At 41.3% G+C, this 18,361-nt stretch overlaps 2 protein-coding genes across 4 annotated transcripts; both read right to left on the reverse strand.

Annotated features, from left to right (window-relative positions):
• Positions 1-698: 698 nt before the first annotated feature.
• map2k4b (mitogen-activated protein kinase kinase 4b) lies at positions 699-13,752 on the reverse strand. 3 transcript variants are annotated; one of them, XM_010731521.3, is made up of 13 exons: positions 12,985-13,752; positions 11,287-11,322; positions 8,746-8,778; positions 7,507-7,609; positions 6,320-6,494; positions 4,836-4,955; positions 4,593-4,712; positions 4,453-4,504; positions 4,208-4,335; positions 3,011-3,088; positions 2,765-2,913; positions 2,135-2,180; positions 699-1,364 (listed from the first exon to the last, which is right to left on the reverse strand). In XM_010731521.3, exons 1-13 carry the CDS (start codon positions 13,097-13,099, stop codon positions 1,251-1,253), a joined length of 1,269 nt encoding a protein of 422 aa, XP_010729823.1. In that variant the 5' UTR covers positions 13,100-13,752; the 3' UTR covers positions 699-1,250. The 3 variants fall into 3 exon arrangements, with proteins under 3 accessions (XP_010729823.1, XP_010729824.1, XP_010729825.1); XM_010731522.3 differs by lacking the exon at positions 8,746-8,778; XM_010731523.3 differs by lacking the exons at positions 8,746-8,778; positions 11,287-11,322.
• Positions 13,753-13,857: 105 nt separating this feature from the next.
• adprm (ADP-ribose/CDP-alcohol diphosphatase, manganese-dependent) lies at positions 13,858-18,149 on the reverse strand. Its single transcript, XM_010731519.3, has 3 exons — positions 17,168-18,149; positions 16,689-16,817; positions 13,858-14,834 (listed from the first exon to the last, which is right to left on the reverse strand). Exons 1-3 carry the CDS (start codon positions 17,739-17,741, stop codon positions 14,509-14,511), a joined length of 1,029 nt encoding a protein of 342 aa, XP_010729821.3. The 5' UTR covers positions 17,742-18,149; the 3' UTR covers positions 13,858-14,508.
• Positions 18,150-18,361: the final 212 nt, after the last annotated feature.

Here is an 18,361-nt window from a genome sequence, read left to right on the forward strand (position 1 = left end):
TGGAGTCTGGAAGCTAACAAAACATCCAGATTAGCTAACAAATGCTAACTTTCCTGAAACCTTCCTTATTTTTTTAAATCAGCAAAAAGTAACATTGAGGACATTTAAGTAACAAAGTCTCATTTTTAGCTGCAATCATCACTATTCTGCTAGTTAAGATGACAAACATTGTCAGGAACAGATTCCATCAGCTCTAGCTACTCGAGGCAACAGCTAAAATGAAACATTTGGCCCTCATTTTGTTAATCTTATCTGTAGTTTACTTATTTATAACTTTACTTGCTGTTGAAAACAAAATGGGAATTTGATAAAATGCTGTCAAACCCAACCAAACATTTCCGGACTCCGACAGAAGAGGCTTCAAATTATTCTGAAAACTTGTTAAGTGATCTTCTGGGTTTCCGGAAGATCGCCTGGGGTTTATCTTTTAGAAAACTACGTTTACCTCTGTGACTCAAAAATAATGACAATATTTAAAAAAAGGTACAAACTTGGGCGATCGCTGGACGTGAGAAATGTATATGTCCCAAAAATGTGTCAAGACAAACCCTCACAGATTGCATATTGGAAAAAATAAAAAAGTAAAGCCACGCTACCGAATCCATGAGCTTTCCAAAGAGAAAACACTAAATACTCATTTACCATGAGTGAAGGTGCCCACAACAAACTGCTTGAAAAGAGAGAGACAGAGAGAGAGAGTGTGTGTGTGTTTAGACAGTAGGTCTATTGGCAGATATCTGTACATGTCAACAATTCAGAGGTGAACACACATATGCATACATACAGTCCACAATGTACAATCCAATAGGTGGCTATTTTTGTTCATACGAGTGTCACTGTTCAACATTTTATTTGGTAGACTCTGTATTTGTGTACAACGAGTTCAAGTATATATATTTATACCTATATATGTTTACTCTATTCCGTTTTCCTCACATAAAAAGATGCATTGCATTTTTACTAAGACAATGTTATGTCTTCAAGTTTTTCTGAGTGAAGATGGATGACAACATTTTAGATTTTGCTGACTTTAAATGAGGTGATGGGTGGTGGAAGGGTTCGCTTAACGGTATCATCTCATTGCACCGGGCAATTTGGACTTTGAGTTCCTCTGTTCTTTGGAACGTGTGAATAAACAGGTGATCCTACCTAACTCTGAGGGCTACAATGTCAAGCGTTGCATCACAAAGCTTAAGTGTCCCACCCCCGCCCGCCCCAGACTGACCCCACAACTCCCCAGCCTGACTCCATCAGTCCACGTACATGGGAGAGATGGGAGAGGCGGGGATCTGATCCAGGATGCGACATACGTAACCAGCGACGTCCACGAAGTGCTCTTCATACATCAGAATGAAGGGACGTTTCTAGAGGGAAGATAAAGAGAGGATCATCAGGATGATGTGTGTGACCAACTTTTTTCAAATGTGTTCAACTGCAGTTAACTAGTAAAAAAAATGAAATAAAAATACTAAGAAAAGCTAATCTATATAACCTTTGCCAACATTTTTTGACCACTTGGGGGCAGCAAAGGAAGCTGAAAATACAACACTGACATATTAAGACAAAAGAAGGTTAAGAGGCTGATAAGAGCTATGTTTTTGGGAAAATAAAAACAATGAGCTAAAAAGGGCTTAAAGGCTATGTGGAGGCGTGGAGGTGTAGTCTGGGATAATACTGGGATTTGTCACTATGAGCGACTCATGTTGGAGATTTATGTTCAATAAATGACTTGGATGAGCGTCATCTCCATGCGTGCTTATTAAAACGTGTGTCGGTAACTCTGCACCCCAACTGCCTCAAAAAGGAAAACTCAAAGGATTAGGCAGTACAATGACATTTGATCTATTGTTTACAATAAAATATTTAGTAAGCACAGGTTTAAAAGTTCTATTGTTAAATTTAGTTTCATGAGTTTAGGAATTCATTTCTTGGCCAAATGTTTAGCTGTTAACACACTGAAGGATTCATAGTGAGTCATGAAAGTCTCTTCTGTGTCCAGTGGTTACAGTGTGTCGATAACATAAAACTGAGCAGCAGAGGCTTTGTCCCTCAGTGATTTTAGAAAAGCTGACAGGTTTAAGCCTTCATGCTCAGGAACAAACTTCGACTTCATGCTGAGACGTTTTGAACTTACCAGGAGCTCCTTGTACTTTGGCCTTTTTGATTCATCCTTTGTAAGGCTGGACAGAAAAAACAAACAAAATCAAAGTCAGTGACAGACTGCGCTCCATTTCACAATTAGAAGACAATTACTGAAGGCTAACTACAGAGGACGCACTGAAAAACTTTTTGTGAGGTCTCATAAATTAAGCTGATAATCAAAATCTAAATGAAGTGAACAGTTTTCTACTATTTTCTATTTATCTAGACTGAAAATATGTGTTAAAAATTACTAGCAGGACAGAAATGCTGATGTAAAGCTTGCTTATTGTTCATTTACGTATTTCAGAAACTGGTTCAGATGCAAAATAATAATAAAAAAAGTCCTTTAACAGTCTGTTTATCACCAAACAAACCAACACAACCATGATTACTTTTAGTCGGGAGATAACTTCAGAAAAAGTTCTCATGTTTTTTTAGCTTCAAACTGTTTTTCAGGGTCTTCATCAGTGAATGGATTCATTTTCACTTCACTGTCACGTGAAGACAACTAAGCGGACTCCATCCACTAATGAAGCTCCAGAAAATGTGGATCATGAGTTAAGATGTCTAAGAGAGAACTTTAACAGTCAATAGTTTTGAGTAGGACTGAACTGGTGCTTACCATAGGTTAACAAAGTTGATGAACTTGGGGGAGAACTGCCTCTCTTCGGAGTTGCTGAGCTGTGGAGGTTCACCTTTGACCACTTGTGTCAGCTGATCAAAAACACTATTCCACTTGGGGTAGGGAAACCTTCCCGTGGCCAGCTCGTACTGCAAACACAGAGCAGGGACTCTCATGGAGACGACTGTTCGTTCACACGTGCTCAGACAAAACAAAAGGTAAGATTTCGTGTCAGTGCCGTCTTACCAGGGTGATTCCCAAGCTCCACACATCAGAGCGGACATCATAGCCTTGTCTGGAAGCACTGGGGTCTATCCTCTCAGGCTGAAACACAAAAGAAGAGACGCTGGAACCTGATGTGGGAGGCCAAAGTCAAAAACTGGGGAGATCTTCAGCTCAGCCCACTGCAGTGATGACACTGTGCTTGTGTTCAATGAGGTGACATCATCACTGTTAACAGCTTGTGTTTAATCATGAGTCAGGAGCTCATCAGCAATGCTCACTCCAACTGAGCCATCATGTATGGTTCATCGTCACTTTCTAAATTTAAACCCTTGTTTCACGGCAAGTGTCGAGTTTCAGACAATCAAAATACCCTGAATAAAAATGCTTTCTGCTGCTTCTCAAACTGTGCTCGGCAATAGGTGATACGTGAGCTCCCTCTAGTGGTGCTCAGAATACTCTATCAGAGGAATATATCTTTTTTAAATGAAATGAATGAATTTGAAAAACATATCATGCTAAAATCAAAATACTGCAAAAGTTTGAATGAACCTAAACATGTGCACGTGCATACATCCATGAGCTAAGCGATCAGGAGTGCTATTTTAACAACAAACTAACTCTGCTTCTTAAACCGGTTTCATTCAGGATTCAACAGATGACAAGATCTAAACTTCTAGGAATAAACCTGCGTCAACTGTCTGTGGCTGTCAGCCTATGCTGCTGGATTCTAACATCTGTCATTGACAGCCTGATATTTTTTGAGGTGTTGCAATGTGTTAGAAGTTTAAGAGAAACTGCTCTAAACCAAACAAATGTTCCTCTGTACTTTGAAAGTTTCCACCACTCTGATGTCAAACCTGATAACATTCCACCACCATGTGCAGCGTGACTGTGATCTCTGGTCTACTTCTGCGTGTTAAACACACAGAAAAAAATATTCTTTTGTTGTTCAGACAATGAAAATTTAACTAAAAGAAGTCCATACAGGTATACTGCATGATACAAGCATCAAAGAACAGGAAGTTCTGATTCTGTTAGCATAAAAAAAAACAAAAAAAAAACAAACAGTCTCTTCTGTTGAAATGTTTACTTTCACTTTTACTTTAGTTTACAATCAATTCACTCATTTCCTCTTAGTGTAAATCTGCAGGTTAAACTGTATCCTGATATCTGAACGTCTGTCTTTGTCTGTTTCAGTCGGCACTTTTGGTTTCTTACCGCCATGTAAGGCCTGCAGCCTGCATCTCTGGTCTTGGCTATGGAGTCCACCAGCTGACCGCTGATGCCAAAATCACACAGCTTGATATTTCCCCTTCGGTCCATTAGAATGTTGGAAGGTTTGATGTCTGAAATGAGGACACGATAACATTGATAGAATTGTTAAAGCTTTGAAAACAAGTACCAATATTTTTTTTTTATTATGAATATATCTAAAATAATTTATACAATGATTTTAAACTCACCTCTGTGAATTATTTTCAAGTTTTCTTTTAAGTGGTTCAGTGCTTTAACGGTCTGTGGAAGACAAAACATGTCATTGTCTTCATGATACGTACGATATGAAATCAAAACACATGAAGAAAAAAATGATTCCTCGACTCACCGCTAATGTTATTTTGCCTAATATATCCTCTGGAATGACGTCATCTAATACACAATATACATATTTGTAGAATTTGTCTAATGAGGTAGACATAAGCTCCATACAGATCCAACAGTCCCCCTGAAACAGACGTCAGAGGTAAATTTCAGTTTGATAGAAAAAGCTGCTCCACAGTAAACACAGGCGATAATAAAAAGTAGAGCATGCTGTGGTGCGTTTGAGGTCAGTGAGTTTGGGTCAGACCTCTCTGAAGAGAGCGCCGTAGAACTGAACGATGTAGGGACAGTCGCTGCTCCTCATCACCACGTCCAGGTCCATGAGCAGCTGCTTCTGCTCCTTCTCGTCCACGGTGGAGCGAATCCTCTGAGACACGGAGCAGTCACACACCTTCACAACCAACTACTACACCATGACTTCAGTTTACACTGGATTCAAGAACTCATCACACCAATGTGTTTCAGCAAGTCATTAATGGCAGTCTATTCACTTTATGCAGTGTACATGTTCTTTAATGTGTCGCTGTGTAAAGTCTGTGTAAAGTCAGAATAAATGTGTGTTCTGAGTTTGTCAGACCCAAGAAGAAAGTGTTATTAACCACCCAGCCAAATTTAAATTATTAAAATTATCTACAAGTTTATGAAAAAAAGATGAAAAATGAATTCTCAGATCCAGGACTGTTGGGGTCCACTGAAGGCACTGAAGCCACGCCCACTCATGGGAGCAGTCAAGGAGGCATTTTGAAGCGACTGAAACGTGTCAGATGAGTTCAGAAAATGACAAATGACTAACTTTGAAACACTCTGAGCAGAGATGAATTCATCTCTATCTCTCTGCTCAGGGTGGCCTCAGCGTGTCATCGAGCCACCCTTTAAGGACCGCCCACAAAATCCTGTGACTGGTGAAAAACTGTTTGAACCTCTAACTCCACATTTCACTAATATATCATTCAAAGTATTTTCCCATGTTTACAGCAACTATTTTCCAACATATTTAATGTGTTTTAAAGAAATCTCAGAATTGCCTTTACACTGACTTTAAAGACTCTGATTATATCACTATGACGGCAGAAAGGAGAAGATCTTGATACGCGATGTAAACGTAAAGACCTGTGGATTAGAGGTCATTATTTAGTCTTAGTCTTTAGTCTAGTTTTAGTTGATATAGTCAGCATGTATATCTTTGAGAGAGAGAATGTTTTGTCTGGTAATTAAGTAGAGAGAGATCCTCCCACTACTGTAGTACTGTGGGAGCTGCTCCCAGCAGCCCCTTTGGGAGCTCAGCTGATGCTGCAATTGTCTTAATTCCAGACAATTTGTGGGTCAGGTCAGGTTTGAGTCATTGATTAACAGATAGATTAATGTTGGGTGGTTGGGATTGGCAAAAAACAAACCAAACAAACATTTCTCCACAATTTTTATTGTCAAAGATCTATTTTTAGCTCATCATGAAGTTAGAGTAGTAATATACTAGTTTTTCCACCTGACTGTGGCTGATGTGGCTGTTTGTCTCAACTTGCCGTTTTTCCCTGAAGATTAAAAAGCAAAATGTTGTATTTCATAAAAAAAATTAAATAAGATAAAACACTGTCATTCAATGCCAGAATCTAGGTGCTTGGTTTGTAAATGTGTGTCAGACTGTTGCAGCATGTGTGTTCTGGATATTTGTGGCACTGAAAGCTAAGGTAAACCCTTCTGTTTTTTCAGTTGTTCTGGATGAGGTGAACTCACCTTGACAGCCATGATCTGGCCCGTGGGTTTGTGGACCATCTTGTTGACGGAGCCATACGCTCCGCGGCCGATCTCCCCGAGGTCTCTCAGATCCTCTGCGGTGAAGTCACAGTGCTGCTCCGGAGAGATCTTCAGCTTCCCCGACGACTCGATGCTGTGTGTCCGCAGACGCTCTCTGGAGAAGCACAGAGGAAGACACGGGATGGAGAGAGAGGAGGAAGAAGACGACACAGGAAGGAGGAGGCAGAGAGGACAGCGTGAGAAGATGTGATCAGTATTTAATCAGTAATTCCATAAGCTGAAATATTTAACAGTTCCATGAAGAGAATTTCTAATCTGAGATTTCTTATTTGATCCGTATGTGTTTGAATCTTTGGCAGTGGCCAGTGATGATGAATTGTGATGTAGTTACAATCTTCAATCCTTATTACACACCAGATTTGGCATACTGTAGTTAGCTTGGTAGGCCTGCAGTATGGTGTCGAACTCGTTATACTGGATTTCATTGCATGGATGATTCATTTCCAAACTAGTATTTTTTAACTACATTTTAACAAGTCCAAATATTCATTTCCTTCCTCATTTTTATTAGAATTTTGCATACTAAAACTGAGTTAAGTAACTCAACAGCATTGAAGATTAGTAGCATTTTTCATTTTATGTGACTTTTAAATGCATCTTTAGTGCTCCATTAAAAGGTTCAGTTTGTACAATTTAGAGGCAGCATGCAGTGCAGATGCTGATTGCAATGCCCTCGCCTCACCCGCTTCCTTCTAGCGTGAAGGAAAAACAGCAAAACATGCAAAAACACGTAAGGCCCTGTCTAGAACCAGTGTTTGTCTGTGCTGGGCTACTGCAAAAACATAACAGTTTAACATGATGGACTTCGAAGAAGACCTGCATGCACAATGTAAGTTTAAAATCTAAAAAGGAAGTGCATTGAGTATGTTTACTGGGCCTTAAGGATGCACACAATGTGAAGAAAACTCCACATGGCTTTAAGTTAGTGGAGTCAGCTGTAACTGTTAAACTCTAAAAAGATTCACCATCACTTTCAGCCATTGGAGACAACCTGCTTGTTCCCTGCACCTGCTGCGCTACAGAACACCATGGCCCAGATGCATCATCTAAAAGAAAAAACACAGCCGAGAGCTCCCGTGGGATCCAGGTGCTTTGTCTCTACTTACATGTGAGGGTTCTGGAAGGAGGGAGGCGTTGGATTGAGTGGGAGCCTGGAGGCTGGTTTCACTGGAGGGTTGGCGAAATTCAGCTTCAGAGCTTTGCGTTTACCTGACGAGACGGAGAGAAGAAAGAGATCCAGATTCCAACAACATGCACAGCACACTGTGGCTTCAATCAGCTGCTGCAGACAGAGGACACGCACAGTGTGATAGAATGCTTGTTTACCTCAGCAACTTCTGTCTCTGCACGCTTGAGATAAGCCTTTACATGTGCGCAATGAGCAGTATTAAGAAATTTGTAGTGATCTAGCACATTCTTGTGCTTTGTACACTTAAATTTGGTCAACAGAACAGTGAGAATGATGAGGAGAAAACTTTTTAAGAGCCATTTTCACCCATGAACTGACCTTTGGGTTATCTCAAGCACTTCTTGAGATCAGAGGGAGCGCAAAATGCATTTTGAACACAAGCAAAGTGCCCAGATGTACAGAGATTCCCAATACTCAGACCCTGCACCAGTTCTTTCAGCTGTATGCCTGATCGTCCAAAGAATACACGCCGCCTGGTCGAAGTTTTGGAATTGTTTTTGCTGCAATAGAGCCAAGGCGAGTCTCAATGCAATGTGCTGATATTAGGAATCTCTGTCCAAAACATTTCCATTGAGAAGTAAAAAAATATATTTTTTTTTAAAGTGCAGTTCAAACCTGAACAGTTCCCTTGAGACGTCAAAGTGACCCAACACTTGATTGAAACAGCACTCGCTTTCAATTTTAAATGGATATTAAAATGTACTTCCAGAATCAGAAACTGCCAATTAAGCTAGCTTCTACGCAGAGCGCTGAGTTTAAGTGTTGAGTCGTCTTTGCCATGCCTGGTTCAACCAGCTCTTGAGTGCAAAACAGTTCCCTTAACCTTTAAAAGCCCCGGTGCAAATGAATCGCTCTTGGCCATAACTGGTGACAGTAGCAGTGAACAGTGGACAGACTCCCCAACTACCAGAGCACCACACAGGCTGTTTTAGTAGTATACAGTGGCTTCCTATCACCTGTTTTATCCAATTAAATATGAGCATGGTGAAAACATGAAGAATCTGGAGCTCAATTGAAGCGCTGACCCGGTCGTCAGCTGACGATTGAACAGAAACTCAACGGAGGTGTGCGAGGAGAAGAAACCACTTTAGACTACTGAGGTGTACCCACAAAGAGTAGAGGTCGGTGTGCTTTTGTGTGCGAGTCTATTGCTTACTTTGGGACACTCCAGACAGGCTTATCTGAAACCCTGAAGTAAAGGAGAAAACATTTTACTACATTTTCTTCGGGGCTTGTTTAGGTGTGAGTGGGTCATGATTGAAAAGTGCCATCCCAGCGAGAGCCAATGCTGAAAGTGGAACAGAGTGCAGGTTACTCTGAATGTGATTCCATTGTATTGCCAGTGGAATGAGGAATAGTTTTAAATGTGTTCAAGTCAATGCCAGCCCAACAGCAGAATGTATTAAAATGACTACTTGACAGCTTCAGTCTCTCCCTTCTCTGACCCCCTACAGTGATCACCTCAGTGCTATTTCACACTAAAACAACAAAATGAGCGACGGCGAGTCTGAAAAGTCACTGATGCTTTGCCACACTTTTGTTTCGGTGGCATCTGCCAATCCTGAGTGGTATATCACAGTTGGCTGTTGGTATGCTGCTGCTGCTATTCTTCTGGCATAAAGCACTCACAGTGTGTCAGTCATGTTCCACTGGCAGACTCCCCCAACACCATTTGACGATTCTCACAGGGAGGTCCCACTTTTCACTGGCAGATACCGTGTCCAACTGGTGGCTTACGCCATCACGATATTACACTGGAGGATGATGGTGATAGGCAGCTGCATCACAGTGATGTTATGAATGCTATTCAAGCTTATTCCAACAAACAATACAGAATGAAAAGCTTGAGAGGTGGTTGCAGATGGATTTTGCTAACTTTAAGCAAAGCCAGGCTAGCTGTTCCCAGTGTTTCAGCTAAATTAACTGGATCCTGGTGCAAGCTTTGCACTTAGAGTACTTATGTACTGCTGGTCGCGGCAGGGTTCTGCCTGTTAAAAGGAAGGTTTTCCTTGCCACCGTCGCCTTGTGTGGAGGCATACTCATAGTGGAATTGTTGGGTCTAACTTTTGCTATGATTTGGTGCTTTATAAATAAAACTGAACTAATTAATTGACAGTAACAGTCCACACAAGAGAGGTGTCAATCTTCTTGTCTAATTCTTGGCACTAAAGTAAATAAGGACGCTTAACCTTGTGTCGAGCTTCTATCAGCAAGTTCCCCATTTAACAGGAAAACGATACTGCTACTGAGGAATGACAGGGCGGCTTGAAGAACTTAGCTTGTTGTTAGCTAACTGATGTGTGACTTTAAGGCTAGGTTCTACGTCTTTTTCCACCACAATACAATAAGCCTGATCCTATTACTGTTTACCCTCACAGTTTTTCAGATCGCTCACTGTGAGTAGCAACAGAATCAGTAAAATAACTAAATATGACACTGTACGTCATCCGAGGTCATTCCATTAAAAAAGGTATGACAGTGTTCCAAATGTTTAAAGGAAAACACCTGTAGCATACCTCTGACTCACACAGATGCCCGTTCAGTGGGAATAACTGGAAGTCACGGCAATAATTCACAGAAGGTATCATGGGTTATAAAGTGGGTGGACTTCTCTGGTAGCTAAGCTAGCAGAGCTAGCCGTAGCTGAATGTGGGCCCTGTACAACTAACACGGTGAGCATAGCTCTTGACAAAGTCTTTACTTCAAAGTATTATTTGCTACCACAGCAGTGAATATGCTAATGGATGAGTAACTTATAATTCTTATTTATATTATGCAAATCAAATAGTAAAAATAATCAAATCACTAAGAATGGGTGCTAAGACAAGAGCGGCACACTATTGGTCTTAAGGTTGCAGTGGTATACCAATACCATTATATACAGTAACGTAACTGTAACGTGAACATTTGCTTATCTTCTATTGTAAACTCATATTTAATATGTTGTGAAATTATAATGAAGTATCTGTTCCATGCCCCGTAAAAATCACTTCTGTCTTCATTTGTTTAAGGATAATTGTAACTTATGATAATAATAATTGGGTACCGACATACCGTGATACTTTCTAGGACGGTTGTCGTACCGTGAAAATCTCATTGCAAACTTAATAGACCTTTTTCACAGCAGCCATTTTGACATGAAACAGTAAGTAAACACAGGTGTTTCCAATGATGCTAATCAAGGTTCAGTTCCATTCAGGTCAGACAGAGTCACGGTGCTGCTGTTGTGGTCAAAATGGCTGCTGAGAAAGAGGTCTATCGGTATATGAAACGGGAAGTGGTACCAGTGGAACATGACTAATATTGTGTTGATATATGCCATAAGCCAGTGGAAGCGCAGCTAAACACCACAGAGAATCGTGTCACAAAGACACGTCGAGACATTTTGATTTGTGCACTGCTGAGACAGGATTGTCCGATGCAGTGTCTCATCACGTGGGGTCTGTCTACTGCATCTACAGATCGTTCTAACATGGAAACTTGATTGAAACATGCAGATAAATGGATAAAAAAATGCAGGTTTTACAAAAAAAAGTATATAGAGATATGAATGAAATTTGGAAACAAACTGAAAAAAAAAACATAAGAAGGTGGGTGGGGAACATTTCAAGGATTTCCTTTGCCGAGATATGGCCTAAACAAACACAATGTGAACCCCCAAAAGCAGATTGAAACCTAGTAAAGTAAGTGTGAATACCTGTTTCATTTTGACATCTCCAGCAGGTGTTGGTTTCTGTAAGGTTTAGATAAAACATTTGATACTAGACATCTGCCACAGAGTAAGAAAATGCAACTCAGATCTGTTGACCACTGGATACATGAATGTGCTGCTGTTTATTAGGTTATGAGCTCTAAAAGTCAATCAATCAATGGAAATAACGCCCATTACCCTGCAGCTACCATCAACACATCCATTATCGGACACGACCTTGTCTGACGTGCTCTAGGGCCTTTTTCCCCCAGTAGGATTCAGGGGGCACATCACACGAACACACAACCTACTGTGTGTTAATACAAAAGTTCATGAGTCACGTTACAACTGAATTAAATCGTAAATTTAGCTGACGCTAACATAACATACCACAGACCGCCAACTGGCACTGGTGCTTTGCCAGTTTGTATTGACGTTACGTCTATCAGCGAGCATTACTGTAACGTTAAATTAGCGTGACTAGTTACATTAGTGACTGAAATAGTCAAATAGGCCAAACAAATCTAAGCTGGCTTAAAGGTTTTGGTCGCGACCAGGCTTGGCTTTCCGTCCGATAATGGATTCAGAGTGTGGACACTGAGGCTAGGTTGCAAACACTGTGTGGCTAGAAATGTGTATACATATATCACGATAACAAACGACAGACATATTGTTTCAGTACAGTAGTAGTGTTGAAGGCTGGGGTGTTTATTTTACGATATGACATTATTAAACTGGATAAAATCTCGACAACATACTAAACGAGGAATACCTTAATGACGTTGTCAAGACGACTGAAGCTAATTCAACCAGCACGGTTTAAAAATGAGGGCTGACACGGTGAATATAATTAGCACGTCTAACGTTAACAGTGTTATTTGTGTCGTCGAGACAGCGGTGTGTTCAAACAGTGGCCTGGGAGAGAGAAACACTTCTGCGTAGGCCTTGGTGGTACTTGTAGCAGCCTCGGTGCTAATAATATCGGTGAATAGACATTCATTGATAGCAACAAACATCTTGGGAGTTTTTTTAGGGTTTGTTTCTGGCGAGAATAACGTCAGACTGAGGGAATAAAAAGACTTCACAGTGCCACTACAGGTCTGTCGGCTCAGCAGCTAAACAGGGGCGACTTCATCACTGCTAACCTGGTAGCCGCTTCAAGCTGGGCAAAGAAAGCTAGAGCGTTAGCGGAAACTGCGCGATTCAGCCTTCAAAATAAAAGCGTACAATTTGACAAACTTAACTACTAGAGATTAATCTCACTTTTGTCATCAAATTGTACATTATATTGTTAGTAAATATAGGGAATAATAATTAAATGGAGAATATTTTAATATATAAGAATTACTAAGCACACCGCATCAACAATATGTGTAACAATGGTACTAAATTGTACTTCCCAGCGTTTGGATGACAACATGATTCATTTAATTTACTTAGGAGAAATGAAGTATGTTTTTACATTTACATGAGCATAACAGAAATTCATCACACTAAGTTATGTCTTCTGTTCAACAACGCGGATCTTATTTTGAAAATTCTGACCGGAAAGGTTGAATTATTCTGTCTACCTTTACTATAGTTTTTTTTTTTTTTTTTTTTTTTTTTTTTTTTTGCTTCTGGGAAAGCCAGCTACCTTTTCCTACTAACTCAGTGTCTTCAGTCTGAAGCGAACAGTGTGAAATAAAGGCCGTCGTCGCCTACCTTGCATGCTGCTGCTCTGTGTCTGCTGGTGAAAATGGTGCGACGTGGATCCCACACTGTTGCTGCTGCTGTTGCTGGAGCTTGTGGAGTTGCTGTCAGGACTGGGAGTCGCCATTGTTGTGTTGGATTCCGGCAGCAGCGCTCAGGCTGCAATGCAGAGAGTGAAACTTCGCCCTCTCTTGCCTCCAGACGGGACACACTGCGTCACTTGAACGCAGCAGCTGCACCACGGCCACGTCTGTGCCGCTGCTGCCTTCATGGCCCTTCGGAAATGCAGGAAATCGTAGCGAAATGTTTGAAATATTTTGTGGAAATTAGCACAATCTACATATAATATCGTATTTATCTCATCAAATCTTCACGTCCTATATTGTGTATACTGTATTAACTCTATGTCCTACTGTGTGGTTCAACAAAATAGTGAGCACAGAAGTAGGTTTGGCCCTTTAAACTACTGTCAGTGTGCGGTTATTCCTCCTGATTCATGTTCGTTATGCTGTTACAGCCAACAATATTAGTGTTTTATGTTATTTCATTTACATTTCACCATTACATGTCAAAGTTAATCAATCTATAGTATTTAGCCAAAAAGTTACTAATCTTTACTCAATGTTGACTTAGTTGCTAAATCAGGTTTCAACCAGTTTGCTCAGTGTTCATGGTGATGGTTATATATAAGAGAATGCCATTTATAACTATCTGATATCACATGTCCATATGTAAGTACCTCCACCTGCCAATGAAGACTGTGAAGACCAGAAAATACATTTGTTTTCCACTAAACTCGTTTACCTTTCTACAGCTTGTATCCAGAAATTTCCTGTGTAACATGAATGCAGCATAACATGCCAAAGATGTTAATGTGACAACCACTGCTGTTATAAAGCTGTTTATTGTTTTACAGTGGGATTCATACAGATTTGCACTCATCTGGTGCTGATCTGATCACCTGAAAAGTGCTTAACACGTCAGTTATAGTTCCACCGCACTGATCAAATATGTCACCACATTGCACGATACATCATTCAGCAAATAACAGCAGAAGAAAATCATCATGTGCAATACGCAACGTGCAAAAAAAAAAAAAAAGGCACCTGTTGCAATAGAAAATCATATTCTCTACACAGCTAGTATAGAAGAGATTTCACACTTCATTCTCACATCATTCTCAGAGTGCAATAAAACTGAGGTACTGTGTTGGTTTTGCTGCGGTAAAGTGACATTCTAAAAACACGGAGGAGATTGGATTGTGAATGAAGGAACAGAGGATTACACTACTTCCATCATTAAAGTGCTTTCATTAACAGAACTTAATTCATTCCTAATCTGTGACTGTTTGTTTCAGACGAGAGACAGCCTGTTGCTATGGGACAGAATAAGAATGTGTATTTTTTAAAATTAAATAGTAAAATAAATAAAATAAAATTCCCTGATTTCCTCAGAAAATGTGACATCATCTGAAATAGAATTCTCTAAATCCCCAAATAATCTAAAAGAAAATAGCCTAAATAATCACAGCATGTGTCATTTAGCCCTGTCATCTGCGTCTCTTTGGCAGCCCCGAAACTGAATCACTCTGTCTTTGATCCTCCCGCTGCCCTTTAGCACCATCCTGTCCTCGTACACAGACACCGTTCCGAAGGCGTTGCTGTCAGGTGGAGTCTCGATCACCCCCTCGAACGTCACGTGGTGCACCCCCGTCTCATTGTCACAGTGGTATCCACCGTCGTGGTCATGCCCGGCCATGAAGCACACGACACTGCCGTGGGAGCGTATGATGGCCAGGAGCTTGTCGAAGTTCCAGGCGAGGCAGATGGGGTCTGTGGAGTAGGGGTGAACGGGGAGGTGACCTGGGCAAGAAAAACATATTTCTGTTAGGTGGTGGGGCAGCAGAATATCAGAACTTATTTCATAGACTGCAACTGATACCAACTGAGGCTCAGTGAAACCATCAGTGGAGAGCTCCTTTAAAAGCAACAATTCAAAATAAAAAAATAAGGTCCAATTCTGTAAAAGCTGTTGTGGTGGCTGAGAAGACTTCTTCAGCAGTGGTTTGAGTCACACTGTGAAAGCTCTCTGCTGCTCTGATTTTTGCCAGATTATCTGTCGATGTTGAGTCATAATGTGTGTTTTATGTTATGAGTTGCTCTGTGGTTAGGTATGTATGAAAATGGATCATGCCAATAATATGAAATGATAAATGTTGCACATGGATTGTTGCTGTTCAGAACTAATTTAAATAGTAAATTCATAATTCATATCACAATATACACCAAGGGCTATGGGAAACTCAGAGATCACAGCAATAGGAACTAATGTGTTGGACCCAAGCAGCAACTTGGCTGACGAGAAACCAACATGGAAGTAGAGTTGTCACGATACTAAAATGAGTAACCACGATACTATACCAGACAAAGTATCGCGGTTCCGGGTATTATCGCGATACTGCGGCCTTTTTTATTATTATTATTTTTATAAACTGGAATGTATTTGTACAAGTTAGTTTGAAACAACAACATTTGTTTTTTAAGCAAAATTAGTGTTGCCACTGACGAAGACGCCACGGCAGACTCGCTGCTCGAAACAACGAACAGCCAATCAGCTAACAGACGGGCGGACCCAGCGTGCGGAAACAGCCTATCATATCCCTGGACGTCACCAGTAACAGGCAAACAGCCAATCATTCAGCAGCTGTGTAGTTCGGTTGCGGTTCCACGTTGGTTTGTTTACAAAGGAGTAGCATGCAGTGAGAAGCCGGGAGGAGAGCAGAGGCGGCCGCTATGTAGCGGAGACTGGCACCGGTAGTATAGTAATCCACGGTAGTACCGTCGTGTAAAATTTCTAGTATAGTAGCGACGGTTATAATTTGGCATCGCGGGGTACCGTGTATACCGTGGGTATCGTGCAACTCTACATGGAAGTGTCAAAAACTGCAGTTCCTCAAACGTCCACTTGTGGCTGGCTACAGAAGGAGTCAGTCTCCATAAGTCCCCATGTTCAAATGTCCAACTTCACAGCAGAAATAAACATGTTTACAGCCTGGTACAAAAAACGGTTTGTTCTCTCTAGCTAATTTCCCCGTTCATGACAACTGTACTGATGGTGTTTTTATATTCAACTCACCTGTTCAAATTATATTAAGGCTTAAAGTTATGCAGAATTAACAGCATGGCAGCTTTGATTGACGGGTGGGTGCTGTTACTGATAGCTTGTTTGAGCACCTAGGTGTCCTTCAGCCTGCCACAATGATAATCATATCACAGTCATGCAGGCGTAGTATATATTTTTTTATAACCTACTGGTATCAGATCGGTACTCTGTATCGGCCAATACCCACAGCACAAGTATCTATCAGAATCGGTATTGGGAGGGAGAAATGCTATCGGAACATCTCTACCGCTGGTTGAAAGGGGCTGGCTGAATACCCCTCACTACACAATAGGTAGAAGCTAAAAGAAAAGTCAGTATGAGCGAGCTGTGAGTCATAGTGGGGGAAACTGGATTTAAGAGTGGCAGCAGAACCTGCACATTTTAACCATATCTGAGAATGAAGCAGCTAACCTGCTATGTCTTCTGTCAAACTGAAACTTCCACAAATGCCTGAACGACTGAACTACATAAAATGACTCCACTACAAAGATGCTACGAATAAGAAACAAAAAACAAGCAGATAAATCCACACTTGGTAAAAAGGTTTTACTTACATACGATAGTGACTCTTTCTTGCTTCTCGTCTGCCGAGCGCAGAACAGTATGCAGCCAGTCGAGCTGGTCCTTACTGAACCCACCGTTGAACATGGTGAATCTCCGCTGAAGGGCCTCAGACACTGAAGCTAGAACACAACAAATGAAAATCATGAACATCTGCCCTGAAGGCACACTCTAATACAAAGTGCTTTCTTAGCACGACACGCCCTTCGTAGTATTCAAGCGCCTCTGATTGGCTAGTAGTTGTTGTCGCCATTAGTTAAGGTTAGGTTAGCCAATAAGGTGTTAGATTTAGCCAGCGTCTTTACTAGATATTGCCAATCAGAGGCAGGGTATTCAGAACAGTAGAGTTGATTTTTTTTTGTTAAAAATCAAATTCATAGTAATACAATAATTAAAGCACACTATTTACAAAATTATGTTACATATTAACATAACATAAAGAAAATTATGACTGCTTAGCAAGCTGGCATACCTGGGGGGCAGTTGAGGTCCTCGTTGTTGTTGTACTGTTTTATCAGACTCATGGCATCTTTGTACTGCGCACTGGACTCCTCTCTGCCCAGCAGACTCACATCATAGGCGTCCAGTACGACAAAGGTAAACCCGGGGAACGGGCTGAAGTGGTAGGCGTAGACATCGCTGTCAGGCTGGGCTCCTCTCAGGCTCTCGTCGGTGTGGACCGTGGTGTTGAGTTTCGAACTCAGCAGCGCGCCCCTGCTGAAGTTGTAAAACTCATGGTTACCCCACACGTGGTGGACCTCCACCGGGCTGGAGTTGAACTCTCTCAGCACGCTGTCCAGCGCTCGGTCAGAGGCACCGCGGCCCTTGTTGAAGCCGTCGATAATGTCTCCCAACTGGAGGATGAAGTCCGGTTTGACAGCCGACTCTGACCAACTTTCCTGGGCATTTCTCAGCAGCTGGAGGCTGCTCCGGTAGTACCGCCTCCTCGTCCGGCTGTAATTGTATCCGTCGTCGATATCTGCGTACTGAATGTCTGCTATGACGCCGAACGTAAACAGCGGCGTTTGTTGGGGACAGTCGTCCATTCTCGATGTTGTCTTCGAAACAAGCGATGTCTGACGGTGTTCGCCGTATTTACAGAGGCAGTAAGCTGTACAGGAAGCACTGACCAGGTACCGGTATCCTGTCAGCCCGCTTACATGATGAAATCCAGCCAGGCTGGAAGATGAGTTATTCCGTCGTCAGACACGATGACAGCACAGTATCCAACGCTGCCGGTGCTCTCGTGACAAGTAAAGCACAATAAAAGCAATGACTTCCGGCTGTATCCTTCAAAATAATACTGCTGGACAACCTGCCGGTGAAGTTGAACCGTTGTTGTTGAAAACAAAAGAAGATGTAACGGAGCAAATGGTCGCCAGTTTATTTAAAGCCACTGCGGAAGTGATATAAACTGCAGTTCCTAAGACAGCCGCTTGAGACTGCAAAATACAAAACCAGTCAGTCTCCATAGGTCCCCATGTTGAAATGTCCAACCTTACGGCAGGAATAAACACATTTACAAAAACTGTTTTGGTCTACAGTTAATTTCTTTATTTGTTACAACACACCTGTTCAAATTATATTAAATTATATTAATGCTTAAAATTATGCATAACTTAGAGCATGGCTGCTTTGATTGACAGGTGGATGCTGTTACAGGTGG

The sequence above is a fragment of the Larimichthys crocea genome, chromosome XVI (genome assembly GCF_000972845.2).
Source record: "Larimichthys crocea isolate SSNF chromosome XVI, L_crocea_2.0, whole genome shotgun sequence".
NCBI lineage: Eukaryota > Metazoa > Chordata > Actinopteri > Sciaenidae > Larimichthys > Larimichthys crocea.